Genomic DNA, 19413 nt, shown 5'->3' on the forward strand with positions numbered 1-19413 from the left:
CACCAATGAGTTTAACAAGTGGGTAGCTTGTCTTCCCAAGTTACAACAACCCGCAGATGTTGTCAAAGGCGGCTGGTCAGTGGAATCCACACGTCATTGCCAAAGTCCATCCTAGCCCTCCACCTACAACTCTACGCCTACGAAAAAGTTGGTCCAGTCCGTAGCAGTACCATTAATAAAAAAGATAAATAGAGCTGCCAAAATAGATTTTGGCAACACCTTGAAAAGATGAGATCGAATCTCCCCATCCTCACTTCTCAGCTTGCAAACGGTTTTTTCCCTCGTATTTTAGGCCCCACTCAATCACCCTTCACCGTTGCTGAGTTGGGACCATTGAATACATCTCAAACACAGTGACTAAAGAAAGGGTATATTAAAACAAAACAAATTTGACCCTTTTTGATCAGTTACATAGTATTTGGACGGGTTATCAGTAAAACCTGGATTATTCCTCCACTACTACAGTAACAAGTAAAGGGTGTTTCTTTCATTTCAATGGATAAAAGCAAAGAGAAAAGAGTAGTGGCGGTGGAAAGTTCCCCTCGATAAATGTTTTATCAAATATTTTCTGCAGTTTGAAACAAAAACAGTACACTGCTTACCGCTGAATCGAGCTGGCATTTCCGTGAAGAAAAGAACCTCATTAAAGAAATCAAAAAACAATATTTTTATGATTCTTCTTGAAGGTGCAATACTGCAATCTAAATGTGGGAATGGTAATTAATCCAGAAAAGGTAAGAGTTGAAAAAGATTCTTCACCGAACCAATACTATCATCATTTAGAGTAGACAAACAACAGAGAAAAAATAATAATAGGAAATCTGTTGAACCTAGACCCCGAAAAGCTTTCTTGTTAAACCCAAAATACGTTCATGCTAGCCTCCTTTACAGATTTACAGACAGGACAAGAATCAAGGAAAGCTTCACAAGAGATGCACGAGCAAAGGTGTCTGCAAGGTAGGAACAGAACGCACGAGCTCCTAAACCTGCAGTGTTTGCAAGCAACCTTTTTGCTCTTCTTTTCTCCTTGTTGATCATCTCTTTGATCGCATGAGCCGCAGCAATGGGACTCGGTATCTTCGGCTGTATTTTTATTGCTGACCCTGATTAGCTCCTCTTTGACCTGTTCCATTGTGTTGCTTAAACCCTTAACCATTGCTTCATTTGCTTTGGCAAGCCTTTCCCACCACTCGCTCTCCATTTCGGCTTTCTTCAAGCAAGCTTCGAGCTCCATTGTTTTCTTTGTTGCTCGTGCCAAGTCTTCTTCTTTTCGCTTCATCAAATATAAAGCCTTCCATTCCATGGTCTTTAGTAGCGTGCCTAGCTGTCGCCTCCTTTGCTCTCGTAATACAGATTTTAGCCTCTCATTCTGTGTTTTTCCCCACCAAAAAAAAACAAGGAACTTTGAGTGAAAGTGATCAATTTCTGATATAAAAAAAAAGAACATTAAAAGAAAGAACCCTTGCCTGAAAATGAAGAATGCAATCAAGTTCCTGCCTTTGCACCTCAAGTTGAGCATCTAAAGCTTGAGAAAGTGTCATTGAGAGAAAATTATCACACATTGACAACGAAGACGACGATGGAGAAGAAGTAGAAGCCAAGTTGTGAGCCTTTTTTTGTATATGAAAAGGAAGCGTATTTTGAGAAGGTTGTTGAAGACTGAAACAAAAAACAGGCTGAGGTGGTGCAGGGATTGGTGGCATCCAATCCTGAAGGGCGCACATGGGCCAAGGTAGTAAACCCAAGTTTTCAGGATACAACTGTGATTGAACAACCATAATAATAACTTATTGTAAAAATTCAAACAACGAAGCAGAGAAGGGAAGCAAAAAAAATGGGGTTTGGTTTGAAAGCTAAAAAAGCTAAGGCTTTCTTCATATATTTATATCAGAATGAAAATAAAGCCATGCCCATTATGAATGAGAAATCCGTGGATGGGTTATAACTATAAGTAAGGCAGGAAAACCGATAAAAGCTTTAATATATATATACTGTTTTTGGTGAAGACGTGCTTAAGGAAGAGGGACAAAGAGACTAAGTGAATGCTTAGGGGTCTCTCTCTCTCTCTCTCTCTCTCTCTCTCTCTCTCTCTGTCTTTCAAAACCCAAAAAGAAAGCATTAATGAGAGAGAGAAGAAAGGTGGCGGTAAACGACGACGTAGACATGCAGATTTTGTGACAGCAAGTCACTCAATTGGGACGTGAAAGAGTCAGAACGTTATAGAGGAGCGGAGAAGAGGGTAAGAGATTGGAGAAATTTTGACAGTTTGGTCATTGGAAAAGGCTGAATAATAGCATTTTCCATTAATTCTTTCACTAGCAGTTTCTCAAAAAAATATCTTACTAGTTACAGGTAAAAAGTAAAAAGTGTATGTAACTGTAACACCACATTATTGCATAATTGCACTACCAACCTTTGCATTTATGTATATGTGTTGGTTCCAAACGACAAAATGTTTCATGCAGACTGCAAATTGCAATATCTCTTTGGGGGATTAGGGCTTGGGCTGACCATAATCTATGATATGAGGTTCCAATATGGGCTCCCTTTTTCAATAAGACTAAAAGTCCAAGACATTTTTATATTAAAATACAATTTTATTATTTTTAAAAGGTAATATATCATTTAGTACCTATATTGACCTTTAATGTTCAATTTGGTATGTAAGCATTTTTATATCAATTTGATATTTAAGTTTGACTTTAATATTTAATTTTACATCCAAACAAAAGAATAAACAAAAATTTATCGAAAAACAAATTAGTTACAAAAATGATTTTTTTAAAGTTCGGACTATTATCGACCTTTTACACCAATTCAAATATATTGTTAGGTCCCATAACGTCATTTCGCTAATTTGGGTCTCAAAGGGGTATAAAATTAAACAAAAACATTTGTTATTGTTTAGAACTAAAAATCGACAAAAACATATAAAAGATTCTTAAATTGTTTGAGAATAAGCTCCTCAAGTATATTGAAGAGCTTAATTTGACGCATCAAATTACAGCAGATCAGTTAGCTTGAATTATTCTGTTACTCATGTTACTTGTATTTTGTTAAGTTTATATTGAATTCGAGTTATGTTAACACGACTGAGTAACCATTAATCAGCGTATGGAGTTTCCGTGTCCAAGTCTCGAATAAGGTTAAAAAAATTTTGTGGTCAAGCATCCAACTCTCAAGCTCAGCTTGGAAGCCAATATGATCTTATTCTGTATGTATTTATATGTTTTGAGGTCATATGACATGTACCTAGGTTGGTTGGCTTATTACCTAAGTTATTTTGAGCACTTTTGGTAAGTGACCTATAATGCTATATTGGTTGAATTTTACCTTTTAATTACTAGTTAATCATGCTTCATTTTGTGAGTTTGAATGTGCATATTGGTTGGACTAGTAATAATATATTGAAGGTTATAATTTGGTAATGTTTGAACATGTTTAGATAAGTTAATTGGGTGGATCAACTCTTACAAGCTTCTGTTGGCGTATTCGAGAGAACCAGTTCTTATGAGCTTCTGTTGACGATGTACTCTTATCCGTAAGTCGTTCTTCGAATGGAAAAATCTCTGTAAGGTGATTTATTTAATGAATTTGAAAGACATGTTATTTATTTTTGTATTGATTTGAATACGGATGTATTTATCGATTGAAATTGTGAATGAAAGGGAGTTGTCATGGATGATTTTTATTACTTGATTTATTATAGTTAGTTCGGTAAGATTTTTGTTTATCTCGTCGAACTTACTAAGCTTCATTAAGCTTACTTGTGTTGTTTAATGTCATTGTAGATTTTCAAAAGGTTGGACGATCGGATCGGCACTCAAGTCACACTATCCAGTTTATCTTGGTAGTTTTTGAAACGTTAAATTTGAAGTATATGGCATGTATAGGCTCTTGTGCTATTTTGGTTAATGTTTGGCTTATGTAAATGTTATGAATGATATTTTGTGCAAATAACCAATTTGCAAAGGGTATGAGAATGAGGTATAGTTGCTATGCTAGTATGTGCGGCTTACATATATTTGATTTGTTATGGTTGTGGTAGCTTTGTTAGGTATTTTGATTTGGTATTGCTTGAATGAGTTGATGAATTGAATTAATGTGTATTTTGAGATTAAATTGTATATAATTGTGGCACAAATGAGGGTACATTGGTTAGGCACATATTAGGTTGGTTTTGATGTGTTTTTGACCTGATTAATGTCATTTTGATTTTGTATTTTGGTTAGTATTTGAGTTTCTTAAGGTTCAAGCAATTTGATTATGTTTGTACTAATGTATGATTTGAATGATTTACTATTCCATTTGTAATACATTGTAACCCTGTTCCGATGACAAATATGGGTTAGGGGTGTTACAATTGTTCTTAGGTCTTGAGACAAGTGACATTTGTCTCGAATAGAAGAACATCGAAGCTAAATTAATTTTGTTATGCTTCAAGTCTCGAGACAGAAACCTCTTACCTCAAGACATTCAAGCATCGAAACAAAAATAAGAAAATAGGGGAGGGTTGGTCTCCAGACCTAATCTCGAGACACGGAGAACTTTGTCTCAATGCACAACATGTAGTGTCTCGAGACATGATAACTTTAAATCTAAAAATTTCAAAATAATTTAATTAGACGAAATAGATTATTATATACTTGTTATAAGAACAAATTTACATATGTTTGTTTACATAAACTTGTTATAAGAACACGTAACAAAATGTTTATATAACAATTTAGAATAATTTCATGTAAATTTCAGAAGTTCCATAATTCCTTTGAGCAAGTGTCTTGAGAATTGTAGGTGTAGGTCATCAATTTGGCAATAATATCACTTCTTCGCAATTAAATCAATTAATAAAATCATCCGGAAAGAGTTCTTTCGTACTTTTCAAAAAAGTAAATTGTTTTACCAGAAAAATAATTTATTTTTCATTAATTTAAAAGTTATTTTCCTTCCATTAAACAAATCATTTTTTATGAAATAAACATAATTAAATATTTTCTAAAAATCATTCTCAATGATGTCATATACAAAAATCAACCCATTTTTAAATTCACAATAAATGCTTACAATTTCTTTTAATTGCTTTATGGCTAAGGCTAGGTTTTTTAAAACCTCATCCAAATTGGTTTTAAGTCTAGGATTTTATATTAAAGTGACACTTTTGTTTATGGTTGGGTGGGAGAATGAAGGCAACATTTAATATTATGTCTCATCATTTACATCACTTGCTGAATTGCTGATTAAGGGGATTGATTGCTCTTGAGTCCACAAATTGCAGGCAGGCAGCTTTTCACCATTATATTTTGGCAAACTCATTCTCAAGTACTGCTAAAAAAAACCCAGGAAAGCCAACAAGTAGTACGGACAAATAAGACTTTGCTCTAAACAGACAAAGTGACAAACCTACAAACAGAGTCTAACTCAAGATTATTCTCTACCTAAAACAAACCCAACTGTTTAGATTTGTAAGAACATAACAATGAGTCAGTACTCTTCTTATTCCTTGTTTTCCTGAACTCTATGTATAGTTTCCGACACACATACATACTACTACCGACACGTTAACTTCCACTGCAATAGCAACAATCCTCTTCTGTACTTCCTCCTTAATATCAAATATGCTGTTCTGCTTGTCGGTAGACAACCATTGTTACCAAAACTAAACAATTAAACTATGTAAAACCACTTGGAAACAAACGAAAACAAGCTTCATTTGGTTGGTAAACCAAAACCCATGGACAATTATTTATTCACAAATTAAAGCATCTTCATTTTCATTTCTTCTATATATATAACCTTATACACGCTCTTTTATTCCTCGCAATCAAAATTAAGGAGAAAAGGAAAAGACCTCATGGGGTTTTGTTTTCGGCCAAACCCAAACCCAAAGCTAATCTTATATCTTACAGCTTTAAACCTGAAATTCCCAAAGTTTTCTTCTTCTTTTTACAAAGAACCGTATGGAATTTGTTGAGGGAGGCTGAACCGGAGTTGAGAAGCAGGGAACCGGACAGCCACGCCGTGCCAGCAAATACCACCTTTACACATCTCGTGAACTTGAAGGGAACCAGCATCTTGATCCTCACCGGAAATTGCTTGCGTGGCTTTACGACTGACGTCCCACGTCAAAGCCCCGACCAAGATCAGACCCACCACCGTAGTCGACGCCATCAACACAAACCAACCACCGAAGTTCCTCCCACACACTAAACCGTACGCCTTTATCCCCGCTATAACCGCCACGTATATGATCAGCAAATTCCCAACCACCACATCCGATATCGCCATGATCCAAAAAGAATCTGGTGGAAGAGAGAAGACTATAACTAGTTCCTAGTGGAGAGGATCTTTCTAACGAGTTAAATGAGTCGTCTCGGGAATGTCGGGCTCGGGCTTTCAATTAATATAAAAAAGGGTATTGATTGAAAAAAAGGAAAATGGAGGATGGTGTGGAAGTACTTGTCCTACACCCGCCGATTTTATATTTTCTTCCAATAACGTAACGCCACGTTTTTACAATTTAGTTTTAGATATTGTATTGTTGTATGTATAACGTTGGTTTTGGTGACGGTATGGTAAATCCCTTTATTTCGAAGCGTATGTATTATATGTTTGATGATTAATAAATGAAATGGGCAACATTTTCAATATATCACGCGGAAACACATAGGATAGGAGGGGAATAGGTCATCCTCATGGAGGTCGTGAATTGGCCACGTTTGAGCAAATTACCTTTTTCCTCGAAGTTGAAGGGGTCTCACTCTCACGATCCATTCATTCATTAATGTATGACACTTTTGTCTTAACTTTCTTCTTAATTAAATGGATTTAGACTCTCTTTTTTTTTATTTATTAACTTTTTCAAAACGTCCAACTTGAATGGTGTGGGGTTCGGTGGCTCACGGTGCTTTCGAGCGTACGGGTTTTTCCAACTCTTGTATTTTTCGTTTGCAAATTACAATTCTTTGCGTTTACAATATATTAATGGCATACCAAAACCACACTTTTTCTTTTCTTTTTCGATTTGTTTACAGTATATATTTGACAAATTTTGCTTTTTTGCATAAAAAGGATGAAGCAAGCATATCTTAAAAAAAAAGACATGCCTTACCCAAATAAAGGTAATTAATTTAATACTAAAGCATTCATGATACCATTACCAATCCAAAAGGAACATTGAGTAAAGATGACGAAAAGGAAAAAGAAAAGGGAAGACTATTTAAATAATTGGAGTCGGAAGATATGTGGTAATTGTGAACATTGACTGGCTGCCTTTCTTTCTTTAATTTTAGTTGCGCCCAAAACAAAAATGAAGAAATTAACCTGGAAAAAGGGGCAGATGGGTGGACATTTGTGATTATAAGAACCAAAGAAAAAGACAATACTTGGTGGAAGACTTTGAAGCGAGCTGCGGTTGTTGTTGCATCATGATTCATGCAGCTGCTTACCAAATTCCACTTATCATCTACTTGTTTCAGAGTGTGCCAAATGGCGTGATCCTACAACTTTCTTTGCGGTCAGTCAGTAAACTATCACACTAACAACGACTTCTTCCCCACCTTGGGTTAAGGCCTAAGGGGCATCTAATAGTATGGGTGATAAAAAGGGGCAATGATTATAGGATATGACCACATACGGTTCAATAATAACAATATGACATCATTTGAATTAAGTTCCACGATTGATCGGTGGCATCAAACAATAAATACAAATTGCATAAATGTTAATGCATGCGTGAAGCTTAAACATGAAAAGCAGAAAAGGCATGTGCATGTTAACAGGGAAGGAATGCTTGTCATCAACTATAGATTGATTGATAATAAGTAAAAACACAGAAACAAACCACTTGAATCTTTCACAGAAACCCCCAGAATGTCAGCAGACACTATACAATCATGGCTTGCTGCTTCCTACAATTTTAAAAGGTGACATCGACAGGGATACAAGCAGCAAGAAGCTGGCAGGTTGATCCATCTTTGTCGGACTTGAATCTTCCACCCATCACAATATTGAGCAACCACCATGTGCCTTTTTCTTCTTGCTTTTCTTCGGAGGCTGAAGCACTACCTTAATAGCTGAATCAAAAACTGCCTTCACATTCTGAAGTCAAGCCAACACACAAGACCCCATTTAGACAAAATCGACCTCAGCAATATATTTTTGCCAAAGTACATGAATTCTACGAACCTGCTGTGTTTTTGAACTACACTCGATGTAGGCAGAAGACCCTACCTGTTTCCTTAATTCTTCACCCTTCACAAAGATGCAAAGCAAGACCCCTATTCGTGAAATATATTATTATTGAAAAGAACAAAAATGGAATTGATAACATGATGTTGACATTTACCTGAGCTGTAGAAATGGGCACTGCACCAGGATGGTCTACAAAGAATTGCTGATCATCCCGGAGATCTGCAGCAGGAAAGAGTTGTAAACATGACAACATTTAAGAAAATGGAAAGGATTCTACAAACACTTCAAACATATACAACAACACCAAGACACAGGGAGTAAGAATCTTACCAAGCTTAGTTCCAACAAGAACTATCGGAACACCAGGTGCATAATGCTTTAATTCAGGAATCCACTGAAATCAATAGCAAGAAAAAAACATGAATCAGAATGCATATTGCGTTGGAGACATCTTATACTGACAAAACCATTATCTCAAAAGAGAAGATATCCAATGGTTAAACCTTCTTTGTAACATTTTCGTAACTAGCCTTGCTGATGAGGGAAAATGCAAGAATAAAGACATCGGCCCCACGATAGCTTAATGGTCTCAATCTATTGTAATCCTCTTGACCTGTTCCATGGTAATGATTTCAAACCAAAAAACAAGAAAGAAATAGAAGGCTTACTAAAACAAGAGAAATTGAAGAAGCTATTTCAAAATTTACCAGCAGTATCCCATAAACCCAAGTTGACAGTGCTGCCATCCACAACAACATTTGCACTGAAATTGTCGAAAACAGTAGGGACATAATCCTGTTACCATTTAAACACAAACTGTTAATAATGAAGAAAATCAGTGTCCAAGACAACCTAACCACTAACAGAGAGCATAAAGCCCCATTCTTGGTTTCAATAACAATGAAACAAATTTTCAAGTAACTGAAGCTCACTCGAACATCGACAATTTCAACCAATTTTTCTCTCAAATTACACAAGAAAACAAGAAAATGCTAATAACACATACGATCATGCAAGAAAGATCAGATAATTTCGAAAATTAAAAATAAAAAGAGGGCGAAAAAGAGACTCACCGTAGGGAAAGTGTTGCTGGTGTAGGAAATAAGCAAGCAAGTTTTGCCGACAGCACCATCGCCGACAGTAACACACTTTATGAATCTGGAGGCGCTCATTTTCCTTCGCCGCCGCACTAATATACTCAATCGTTCCTATAGCTCGAGTCTTTTTCTCCTTTTCTTCTACAAATCTTGAAATTCTTTTTTCTTTTTGGTTTTTCACTAACAATCTGGGGATTTTCTTGGTCAGATTTGCTTCACGCTAAAGTTGTTTGTTGAAGGAAGAATGAGATCATCATTTTTCTTCGCGAAGCAAACCCTAAAGGGGGAAGATTGACAGGAAAGTGGCAGTGAGTGAAGAGAAAGGAAAAAGCGAAGAACCGGGAAAAATGAGGGAAAAGAAAGAGAACAGAGAAGAAGGAAAAAAAAATCACGAATCACATGTGCAGTTGAAGTAAAAGCTGACCTATAACAAACTCTCGACAGCTTACCCCTCCATACAAACTCCTTTATCATCATTACCCCATAATAACATTCATTATTTATACACTAGATTATGATTTTTAAAAATTATGGAAAACTACACCAAATATTATTAAACTATTATTAAGTTTATATTTTGGTTATATGGTCATTGAACTATTAAAAATTTTCATTTACATCTTTGGGTTGTTAAAGTCGTTGGCCTATTCTGTTCATATTACCAGTCGAAAGCTTCCAATTCCCCTTTTCTTCTAAAATTCAATTTTTTCATGAAGTGATGAATCTACAAACTTCAACACTAATTGTCAGATCAATTTAGATGTAAGGTATGTTCTTTTACTCAGGTACGATCCACCATATCAATTTTTGAATCACTGTTTGGAGCTTGCTAGCCGGACTTTAAAAATAAACTTAACAGCTTAGCGACTTAAATAAAAACTTTTGAATACTTCGTTGACTTAAATGAAAATTTTCAAATAGTTCATTGATCATTTTATAACTTTTTAAATTTGAGTGACTAAAACGTAAACTTACTAATAGTTTAATGATATTAGATATAATTTATCTTATTTTTTAATATGTTAAATAGAAACGGGTCAAGCAAATTAAGTTACATATTTTAAATACGTTTTATGTTAGGTTGAAACTAATATTTAATATCTAAACTATCAACAAGGTTGACGGAATGGCCTGCTTAATATAATATTATATTTTATTTGATTAAATCCTTTTTAAAGTTTAAAAATCAATTTAAAATCTAGCCAATAGTTTGAGGACTATTGGTGAAATTAACCAAAATATAAAAAGTACAAAATCTATCAGCTAACCATTTTTATTTGCTGAAGTTAATCTAAGTGTACTTGTTAGCATGATAAGATAATTATTCCCAAGATGTCATCATATCCTTTCATTTGCTCTTTTACGTAAAAGAAAATCTATGGTTTTCAGTTTTTCGCATATTTATTTATATTAATTAATATTCTATTTACAGTAAGGTTGTCCTATTAAATGCGATAATTTGAAGTAAAGAAAATTCTAATGCATGGTTATAAGCTGTTAAAACAAATGCATTAAATACTATTATTTTTTGGAATTTAGTATTTATTTTTTATATTTCAAATATTATTAAATTTGTTGTTTTGATACTTTGAAATAATAAAAAAATACTCACTTGATAATAGTGTAACTAAAAAAGATGATATTATAATGAATCTGAATTTAGCAAAATAATTTTAACAGTATTAAAGTTGAACATGAATTTTAAAATCTGAAAGATAGAAAGACTAAATTTCTAAAAAAAAACACACAGAGACTAAATTTTAAATTTATAAAAAGTATAGGGATGTTTTTAGAAAAATAAGATTATTTAAATTTGAATAAAGCGGTAGTTCAAAAAAGCAAATGCAAGGCCGAAAGGCTAAAGAGTCACAGTCCCCCACAAAAGTTAAGATTCCTTAATTTGAAATCAAAGGAGCCACCATTCCTCTCTACTTGCTTTTAATTTCAAATCAATGTAGTCCGCTTTTGTGTTTAAATTTTGAATCACTGAATTTGTGGGTAATAAATTCAAAATTTTCGATCAACAACAGTAAACAAACGCTTTTGATCTGTTGCATTAGCAATTCCTTATTATCAAGAAATGGTGTTACTATAATCATGTTTTAAAGAGAAACATTTAAGAAAAAAGTTCATCTTTCTGCAGTTTCAACATAGAGTAATATAATTTGCTTGTGGTTTTAATGCTAAACTTGGTTTTTTTTTCATGGATGTTCCTTTACTGTTGTAAACTGACCAACTGTTTATAAACACTGCCTGGTTTCTTCGTCAGTTGTTCATGGCTGCCAATTTCAAGTACCTTCCCTTGTTCCAACACCGCAATGCTGTCCGAATTACGTATAGTCGATAACCGATGCGCTACTATGATTGTGGTACGACCTTCCATGAGATTATCCAGAGCTTCTTGAACTAGTTTCTCAGATTCCGAGTCCAATGCACTTGTGGCTTCATCTAGGAGAAGAATGGAAGGGTTCCTTAGTATTGCTCTAGCAATTGCCACTCTCTGCTTTTGGCCACCCGATAACTGGACACCTCGATTGCCGACGTGGGTTTGGTACCCTTCAGGCATTCGGCTAATGAATCGATGAGCATGAGCTGCTCTTGCTGCTTTCATTATCTCAATCTCTGATGCATCCTCTTTGCCATACTTGATGTTTTCGTATATTGTGGTTGAGAACAGTGCAGGCTCTTGCTGGACTAAACTCATTCTTAGCCTTAGAGACCTTAAGTTTAGTGTCTTAATATTGTAGCCATCGATCACAACTGCCCCGGAAACGGGGTCGTAAAACCGCATAATCAATGCAATCACTGTGCTTTTCCCTGACCCGCTTTGTCCAACTACGGCTAGACTTTTTCCAGCTGAAGTTTTCAGGTTTAACTTGTCAAAAATGGTTACATCAGGTCTCATTGGGTACTTGAAACTAACATTTCTGAACTCTATGTCACCTTTGATCTCGGTTACTACGTTTGATGTGGAATCATTTGGCTCTATTGATGTTTTCCTATGAAGAATACCGAAAACGGACCCAAGTGCTTGCGACCCTTTAACGAGATCTGGTGTGAGAGCTAGTGTTTCTGCTACTGCCAGTGCTGTGATTATCAAAACCATGAAGGACTTCATGACATCTCCGAAGTTAGATTTGTTTTGCTTGATTAGCACCGATGCATACCAAAGGCCAAGTGCGTAGGAACAGAATGCAAAGAGCTGTGATACGCCGTATCCAAAACCCGATATATGACCTCGTAAGCATGCTTGCTTTTTCGGTTGGTTTAATTCAGAGGCAAACTTGATCGAAATCCGGTCTTCAACACCAAATGCAGCCACAATACGAATGTTAACAATTGCTTCACGTGCCACAGCAGTTGCTCTAGAGTACGTATGGCTGTAATTCCCTCCGAACCCCTTAAGAAACAGTTGCTGCAATTTCGAAAGAAAAACGAATAAAAGAATTGGAATTGAAGGCCTGCAGTGTCATTCATTGCTGACATAACCAAAGCAAGTGGTTTCTAAGCCTTACCTCAGTTATGGATGCACCTATGAGTAAAGGAAAGGAGGCAATGATAACAGATGCGATACGCCAGCTTAAAGCAAATGCTATTACAAATGCTGTCACGGTAAGTGCTACGTTCTGCACGATTGTGGATAGCCGATCAGCTAAAGCACTTCGCACGAGGGTTGCATCTGCAGCTAAAGCTGCTGTCAATGAGCCAGTATTGTTCTCATCCAAATCAAACCAACCAACCTCATTGGAAAGGATAGCTAGATATGAAGTGAAATGTACGTTAGTTTACAGTGCAAAGTCGGAATAAAATTTCGTAGTTCAGAGGATTTGCAATGTGATGAATGTTCCATCAATGAAAAGTATGGAAGTACCTGAGAACATCGATAAACGGACACGAGCTGTAAGGTTCTCCCCCATTAAGGTATAGAAGTAGTGTTGCAACATATATATAGGAATGGTAAGAATAGCCAGACCAACAAATATAAGAGCCACTCTTTTAACCTCTTCCTTGATATGAATATCATCAGGAGAGTAAAATGCAGTCAAGACATGCGTGATTCCGAAGGCAAATAGCGGAGCTTCCATGCCGGCCAGAATTGCACCAACCGAGCCAAGTAGCGCATATGGCCATTCCGGTGCATTTAATTTAAGTAGTTCCCATATTGATGGATTAGAAGCAGAACTTTGCTGAGATGAGTTTTGACAACTTTGCTCCAATTCTATTGCTGTAATTGGTCTCGAATCCTGCCCCAGATTTTGACTGTCTTGAGGTTGTCGAAAGCTAGAACTTTCGGAAACATCGGAATGACATATAGAGCTCGAAATTTCAGTGTTTTCTGATATTTGCAAGCTAACCAAAGCCGCATATTCTCCTTTCTTAGACATCAAATCCATGTGGCTCCCACTCTCAACAACCTGTCCATTCTTCAAAACGATGATAGTGTCAACATCTCGAATAGTGGATAATCGATGCGCCACAATGATCGTTGATCGACTTGACACTATCTTATCTAGTGCCTGTTGAACTATGAGTTCAGATTCTGCATCAAGAGCACTTGTAGCCTCGTCAAGAAGCAGTATCTTGGGGTTCCTCAGCACTGCTCTTGCTATAGCAATTCTTTGTTTTTGACCTCCAGAAAGCTGAGTTCCTCCTTCTCCAACCTATATTCAACAACATTTCAAAGCATCAGTTTCGAGGATCGTCCACAGATCAGTAGAAATAAAGAATGAAGTTGGATACTAAGGAGAAGATACCTGTGTATTATAACTATTAGGTAGTTCTTCAATGAAAGAATGTGCATTAGCAGCTTTGGCAGCTAATATAACTTGCTCCATATCTGCATCTTCTTTACCAAGTAGGATGTTATCGGCTATTGTCGTGTCGAACAGTGCTGGTTCTTGACCGACCAATCCCATTTGTTCTCTCAACCATTTTAGCTGCAGATTCTTAAGATCATATCCATCCAATAATATAGAACCTGGTGAAATGCCGGTGTATCAGCCAAGAGAAAGTAAAACTATACTGTAACTCAGTCTCTAACTTACCTGAAGTGGGATCATAGAAACGTTGAACCATGGAAATGATGGTACTCTTTCCTGAACCACTAGGACCAACAACTGCAAACGTCTTCCCAGCATCTATTGAGAAACTTAATTTCTCAAACACCGTGCCAGGCCGAGACGGATAAGCAAAACAGACCTCACGGAACTCGATTTTTCCAACTACTTCTGGTAAAATAGTTTCACCATCTGTCTGTCCTGAAGGCTTTGAGTCAGTATCTATCATGCTGAAGATATTGGCAGCAGCTGCCCGGCCTTTAGCAATGGCAGCAAGGTTTGGTGCTGCTTGGCCTAAAGCACTACAAAAGCAAAACAGCTGTTTTTTTATCATAAAATTCAATTAACGAGAGATAAACTCCCTGAAAAGTTGTTAACCATATGCAGATTATACTTACAATCCACTGAAAATGACATTGATAATCGTTGTAAACGCTTTCCCTCCGTTTGTTTTACTGTGTCTGACGAGTATGCCGGCATACCAAAGAAGAAAGGCCCATGCACAGAACAGCAGACCATATGTAAATCCAACACCTACCCCCTTTGCAAGTCCACTTCTCTTCCCCATTTTAAGAGCATTTTTAAGTGAACTAGAGTATGCTTTAACTGCTCTTTCCTCTCCTACAAATGCGTATACTGTACGAATCTGCGAAATAACCTGTACCAAAAGGAAAGAAAAATCTACCCCATAGAGCAATATCATTCCAAAACTAAAACAGCATGGTGTTTCTTGAACCTTGGAATTGTGTGTTTCATATATAAGGTGTATGCAATTTACCTCTTCGGCAATCTTCCCAGCTTCGGTATAAGCAGCCTCGCCTTTTTCGGATAGAGTTGACATAATTATAGTATAAGCTCCGCCTGCAATGGCTATCAGTGGAACTACAGCTAAGGTGAGTAGTGTAAGCTGCCATACAGATGTAAACCCAATGGCGAAACCAACGATAAATTGAGAAAGGTAACGGAAAGCATGGCCTGTCTGCACCAAGATACATCAGAGAAATATTTAGTATTAAGGAAATATCATATACCAAAGTTTTGAACATTATGCTAATCTTTATGTTCCCGTTTTTAGTAAAAATACCTTGTCACCTATGGCATCCTGGACAAGGATTGCATCACTTGAGATATGAAAAATTATGTTAGAAGCTCTAGCTTCAGTGTCAAAGAAGCTTATATCTTTTCTTAAGACCGACTGAAGGTATTTCAGTCGCAAACGAGCCGTCTGTCTCTCCCCGGTTTGCATCCAGAATGCAACACCTGAAAGATATAGAAATCAACAAGGGTGTTATTAGCAGTAGGCAAACTGAAGCACTGGTATGAATTTTTCAGGATAGGAAACATGAAACACACCTATCCATGCCGATGCGAAAACGGCGAGGCCGAGGTAGACCAAGTAAATAGCATGCTGCAAAGGGGATAAAAGAAGTGTCGAGCATTAAGCAAAACCATGTATTGACTTACATTTACTCTTAAAGTTTAAACCAATAAGCAGTCATGGAGAAGTACCTCAGAAACCTGTGCAGACAGCTTGTGAGGATCCGAAGACAAATGCCCTAAAGAATCTATCATGCGACCAAACATAACAAAGAACACTGGAAGAGCAGCCCCATGTATGCACGCCCCTAAACTCCCAAAAACCATCAAGGCACAATCTAATTTATCAGCAGCTGAAAAAAGACCGAGGAATGAAACAGGTTTCCTTCTTGTCAAATCCGACGATTGCTCCGGTTTCGGAACCGATTCCTGGTGGTGACTCAGCTCTATTTCTTCCATTTTTACAGTGAAAAAACACCCAGAAATGTTTTGGCAGTGACTAAGAGAGATGATGAAAGGAAACGCAGCAGCAAAAAAGGGATTGCATCATGAAGTTCTTGTGCTGGTGTTGAATGTTGATGAGAGGCTGGCTAGGCAAGTGCTTTCCCGGTTTCCTTAAATGTAAAGTTAACATAGTTGGCCAACCAACAACTCGGCCATATTAACTCTGCAATTGAAGTATTAATCAGTGCTGCTTCTTAATGATACACATAAAACATCAGTCAAATTGCAGTCATTTTCCATTCAATTAAACCAAGAAACCCCAAGCCGGTTTAGTTGTTTCATGATCCACGATCATTCCCTTAAAGACCATCTTTTCTTTTTAATGTGGACCCTTGTTTTTTTTTTTTTCAAACAATGCAGTATGCCAATTGGAGGCATTTACTTCTCGGGGCCCTATCGACCATGGCGGTGAGAGAGTTAAAAAGGAGTAAGGTCCACTTGGCCATGTGATGATAGAACCACTGCTAGATTTGGAAGCTGATGTCAAAATTAACCAAAGGGTTTGATTCATATTATACTGATGCTTTGAATATTTAATTAGAATATTTTAAAAAAATACGATCAATTTAGCAATTGTACCATAATTTCTGTAGTCTGGTACAATTAACCCAAAAAAACTCAATTTAGAAATGTGATGGTTGACATTGCCTCTTTCTTTGGATTATATCTTAATAAATACAATAGAATTATAAAGGTAAAAGTAACATGGAGACTCTTGTTGATCTAATTTACAAAAATTAATTTATACATTTTTTAGTTGTCCATAGTATAGTATTTTTAATATTTAGTTACTACAAAATTTGGTTTTCACTACAGGTCTACCAAAAGTTCTTACAAGGCCTATAAAGATATGTTCTATGTCATTATCCTTTTGAACATTATGTTAAGCTAGATTTCTCTTTCGGCCATTAAATTAAATTATAATAAAATTCAACACATTCTTTCTACCTTGAATTTGATCGGTTCTACTATTTAATTGAAACTTGAATTTAAAAACTTAGCTTAAGTAAAACACAGTTTATCGGTGAGCCTGGGCCCAAATTGTTAAAAAGTTAAAATTGAGGCATATGTAAAATGGGCTTGCATTGACGCTAAAACTAAGCGCTAACTCATCTTCTCCTTCCCGCTTCTTCTAGGGTTTTACATATAACAATAATTTTCTGAAACTCTTACCAGAAACAAGGGTTTGTTATTTATTGGCGGGAGCTGAATCCTTAAAAATAAATACAAATAAGAGATTGTTTCTTTCTATTGAGGTAGCTGCTCTAACTTCATATGTTTCAATTATTAAATTTTTGGGATTTTTCTTCTTTTCGTATATCATGAATTTTATGCTATTATCAAACAACATTTTCAGTAAAAAAGAGGAAATCTTCAATTAGGTGATTAGTGTTTGTAGTAATTTCTCAGAGAACTATTTTTTGTAGCTTTATTGGTTCAATTTTTCCTAGTTTAATGCTATAATTCACTCACACACACACACACACCAAAAAAAAAAAGTTTACTAGTTTCAGTTTCTTGTGGATCTTATAAAATTCCCATTTCAATAGTTCTTTAAAGGAAAGATTCATGGCGTATTCTCAAGCACGAGACTTCATGTTCTGTAACTTGTGTGGTACGATGCTGTCTTTGGTTTCACCTAAGATTGCTGAATGCTCTTTGTGTAGATCTAAAACTAGTGCTAAAGGTATCCACTTTATTTAGTACTATCGTTTTTGTTTATCTTATTCATTGGCTGCTTTACTAAAGTTGTTATCCTTATCTATTAGGTATTGTGGGACGAGAAATCGGCTACACACTCACTGTTGAGGTTCGCCTTGACCTTTGTTACCTTCTATTTGTGCAAGCTACTAGTTATATGATGATTGCATATGTTGGTTATGTTGGTTTTGATATCATAGAGAGTGAGAGATTACAAATGAACTGAGATATTGTTTTCTTTGTTTATATGAGCGGGCACCCTGTTCTAAGTAAAGAGCGATTCTGCTGCTAATCCTTCATATATTGAGATGTCCCAATTGGCTATAGACTGTAGTATACAAGAAAGCACGTAATAAGTTGGTCATGTTGGTTGGTTTTTCCTATTGTTCTTTCGTATAATTCTTAGTAGAAGTCACAACACCCATACATATATGTAAAGAATGTTGAACTTGCATGCTGATGGCTGTATTCTTGCTCTGCCCTCTCACCTCTTTTCGTGTTCTTGATGCTGCATTATTTTACTCCATTTGCTTTACATTTTGCAGGATATTCGGAGAGACCTTGGCATCTCACATGCTGCGGAAGAGATGACGACAAAAGAATCAGCTGCGGTAATTACTTTTATTAAGTTAAAGATAGAGACAATCCTTAAATCTGCTGCTCACCATTTTGGGTATTAATTATCATGTGCAGTTGATCAAGCAGACTTGTAAATCCTGTGGAAACGCAGAGCTTGAGTACACTACCCGACAAGTAAAACAACATCTCGATAAAAACAAGTTTCTTTTTTATGAATAATCAATCCCTCCTCATTTAACTTATATTATTTTCTCTCTGTCTCTTTCTCTTTTCCTATACAGATGAGATCAGCAGATGAAGGGCAGACTGTATTCCTTGTATGCCCGAAGTGTAAAGCAAGGGATACCGAAAATTGAGTCTCTCTCATCAACTTTCTAAAGCTGCAAGGGATCGCCAAGAAGAGCAGATGAAGCCATGAAGGTTAAGAGATGACCTTATCTTCTATTGGAAATATCACCTCATTAAACAAAATTTTGTTCTATTGGAGATGTGTAGAATACGTTGGTAAGTTTTGCTATTAAATCCCTTAGGCAATTTTGATATAGGGATCTGTAATAATGGTATGGTTCATAGAAATAGAATAGCTTGGTACTTATTTACCTGACCTGGACTTGAGAGATGAGAGGTTGGTTTTGGACGTTGAAAGAGTAGTACTACTCGAGAATCAAATTTCCATGTATACTAGCTATCTGGCTTGATTGGGGGCTTATTTTAATTAGTTTGTTTTGCAAGTTCCAATTTATCGCGTATCCTTTTCTCCTGCTTTTGCTTCTGGTCTAACGATTTTTATAAAATATTTATAATAAAAAAAAGCTACATGTGTTGAGTTTTTCTTCATGATCAGGAAGTGTCCGGCACCAAAATTATCTTCATTCTCTAGCATAGACAGATCCCTTTTCCCTTGTTTTTATGTAAAGCTTGCTTTCCTTGTATAGATGGTTGGTTTTGAGTTGCTTAATGGTCTGCAC

At 36.2% G+C, this 19413-nt stretch overlaps 5 protein-coding genes across 7 annotated transcripts; 1 reads left to right on the forward strand and 4 right to left on the reverse strand.

Annotated features, from left to right (window-relative positions):
- Positions 1-741: 741 nt before the first annotated feature.
- Positions 742-2258, reverse strand: LOC121218731 (probable BOI-related E3 ubiquitin-protein ligase 2). Its single transcript, XM_041096428.1, has 2 exons — positions 1467-2258; positions 742-1369 (listed from the first exon to the last, which is right to left on the reverse strand). Exons 1-2 carry the CDS (start codon positions 1776-1778, stop codon positions 854-856), a joined length of 828 nt encoding a protein of 275 aa, XP_040952362.1. The 5' UTR covers positions 1779-2258; the 3' UTR covers positions 742-853.
- A 3026-nt stretch (positions 2259-5284) lies between these two features.
- Positions 5285-6843, reverse strand: LOC107940728 (uncharacterized). The gene has a single exon (XM_016874175.2). The coding sequence runs from the start codon at positions 6283-6285 to the stop codon at positions 5944-5946; it is 342 nt and encodes a 113-aa protein (XP_016729664.1). The 5' UTR covers positions 6286-6843; the 3' UTR covers positions 5285-5943.
- A 946-nt stretch (positions 6844-7789) lies between these two features.
- On the reverse strand, positions 7790-9757 carry LOC107940727 (rac-like GTP-binding protein 5). Of its 2 annotated transcripts, none has more exons than XM_016874173.2 (7): positions 9264-9757; positions 8898-8985; positions 8694-8803; positions 8521-8584; positions 8345-8409; positions 8185-8250; positions 7790-8097 (listed from the first exon to the last, which is right to left on the reverse strand). In XM_016874173.2, the coding sequence occupies exons 1-7, from the start codon at positions 9360-9362 to the stop codon at positions 7999-8001; spliced, it is 591 nt and encodes a 196-aa protein (XP_016729662.1). In that variant the 5' UTR covers positions 9363-9757; the 3' UTR covers positions 7790-7998. The 2 variants fall into 2 exon arrangements, 1 of the variants encoding a protein (XP_016729662.1); XR_005915207.1 differs by having other exon boundaries at positions 7881-8097; positions 8185-8276.
- Positions 9758-11402: 1645 nt separating this feature from the next.
- Positions 11403-16499, reverse strand: LOC107940702 (ABC transporter B family member 13). 2 transcript variants are annotated; one of them, XM_016874143.2, is made up of 10 exons: positions 15854-16499; positions 15698-15752; positions 15429-15604; positions 15123-15323; positions 14743-15002; positions 14333-14646; positions 14042-14265; positions 13159-13948; positions 12803-13044; positions 11403-12702 (listed from the first exon to the last, which is right to left on the reverse strand). In XM_016874143.2, exons 1-10 carry the CDS (start codon positions 16118-16120, stop codon positions 11503-11505), a joined length of 3729 nt encoding a protein of 1242 aa, XP_016729632.1. In that variant the 5' UTR covers positions 16121-16499; the 3' UTR covers positions 11403-11502. The 2 variants fall into 2 exon arrangements, with proteins under 2 accessions (XP_016729632.1, XP_040951407.1); XM_041095473.1 differs by having other exon boundaries at positions 14743-15323; positions 15854-16335.
- A 670-nt stretch (positions 16500-17169) lies between these two features.
- Positions 17170-19183, forward strand: LOC107940714 (DNA-directed RNA polymerase I subunit RPA12). The gene is made up of 6 exons (XM_016874157.2): positions 17170-17421; positions 17716-17852; positions 17935-17975; positions 18412-18477; positions 18560-18619; positions 18727-19183. The coding sequence occupies exons 2-6, from the start codon at positions 17735-17737 to the stop codon at positions 18799-18801; spliced, it is 360 nt and encodes a 119-aa protein (XP_016729646.1). The 5' UTR covers positions 17170-17421; positions 17716-17734; the 3' UTR covers positions 18802-19183.
- Positions 19184-19413: the final 230 nt, after the last annotated feature.

The sequence above is a fragment of the Gossypium hirsutum genome, chromosome D06 (genome assembly GCF_007990345.1).
Source record: "Gossypium hirsutum isolate 1008001.06 chromosome D06, Gossypium_hirsutum_v2.1, whole genome shotgun sequence".
In the NCBI taxonomy this organism is placed as follows: domain Eukaryota; kingdom Viridiplantae; phylum Streptophyta; class Magnoliopsida; order Malvales; family Malvaceae; genus Gossypium; species Gossypium hirsutum.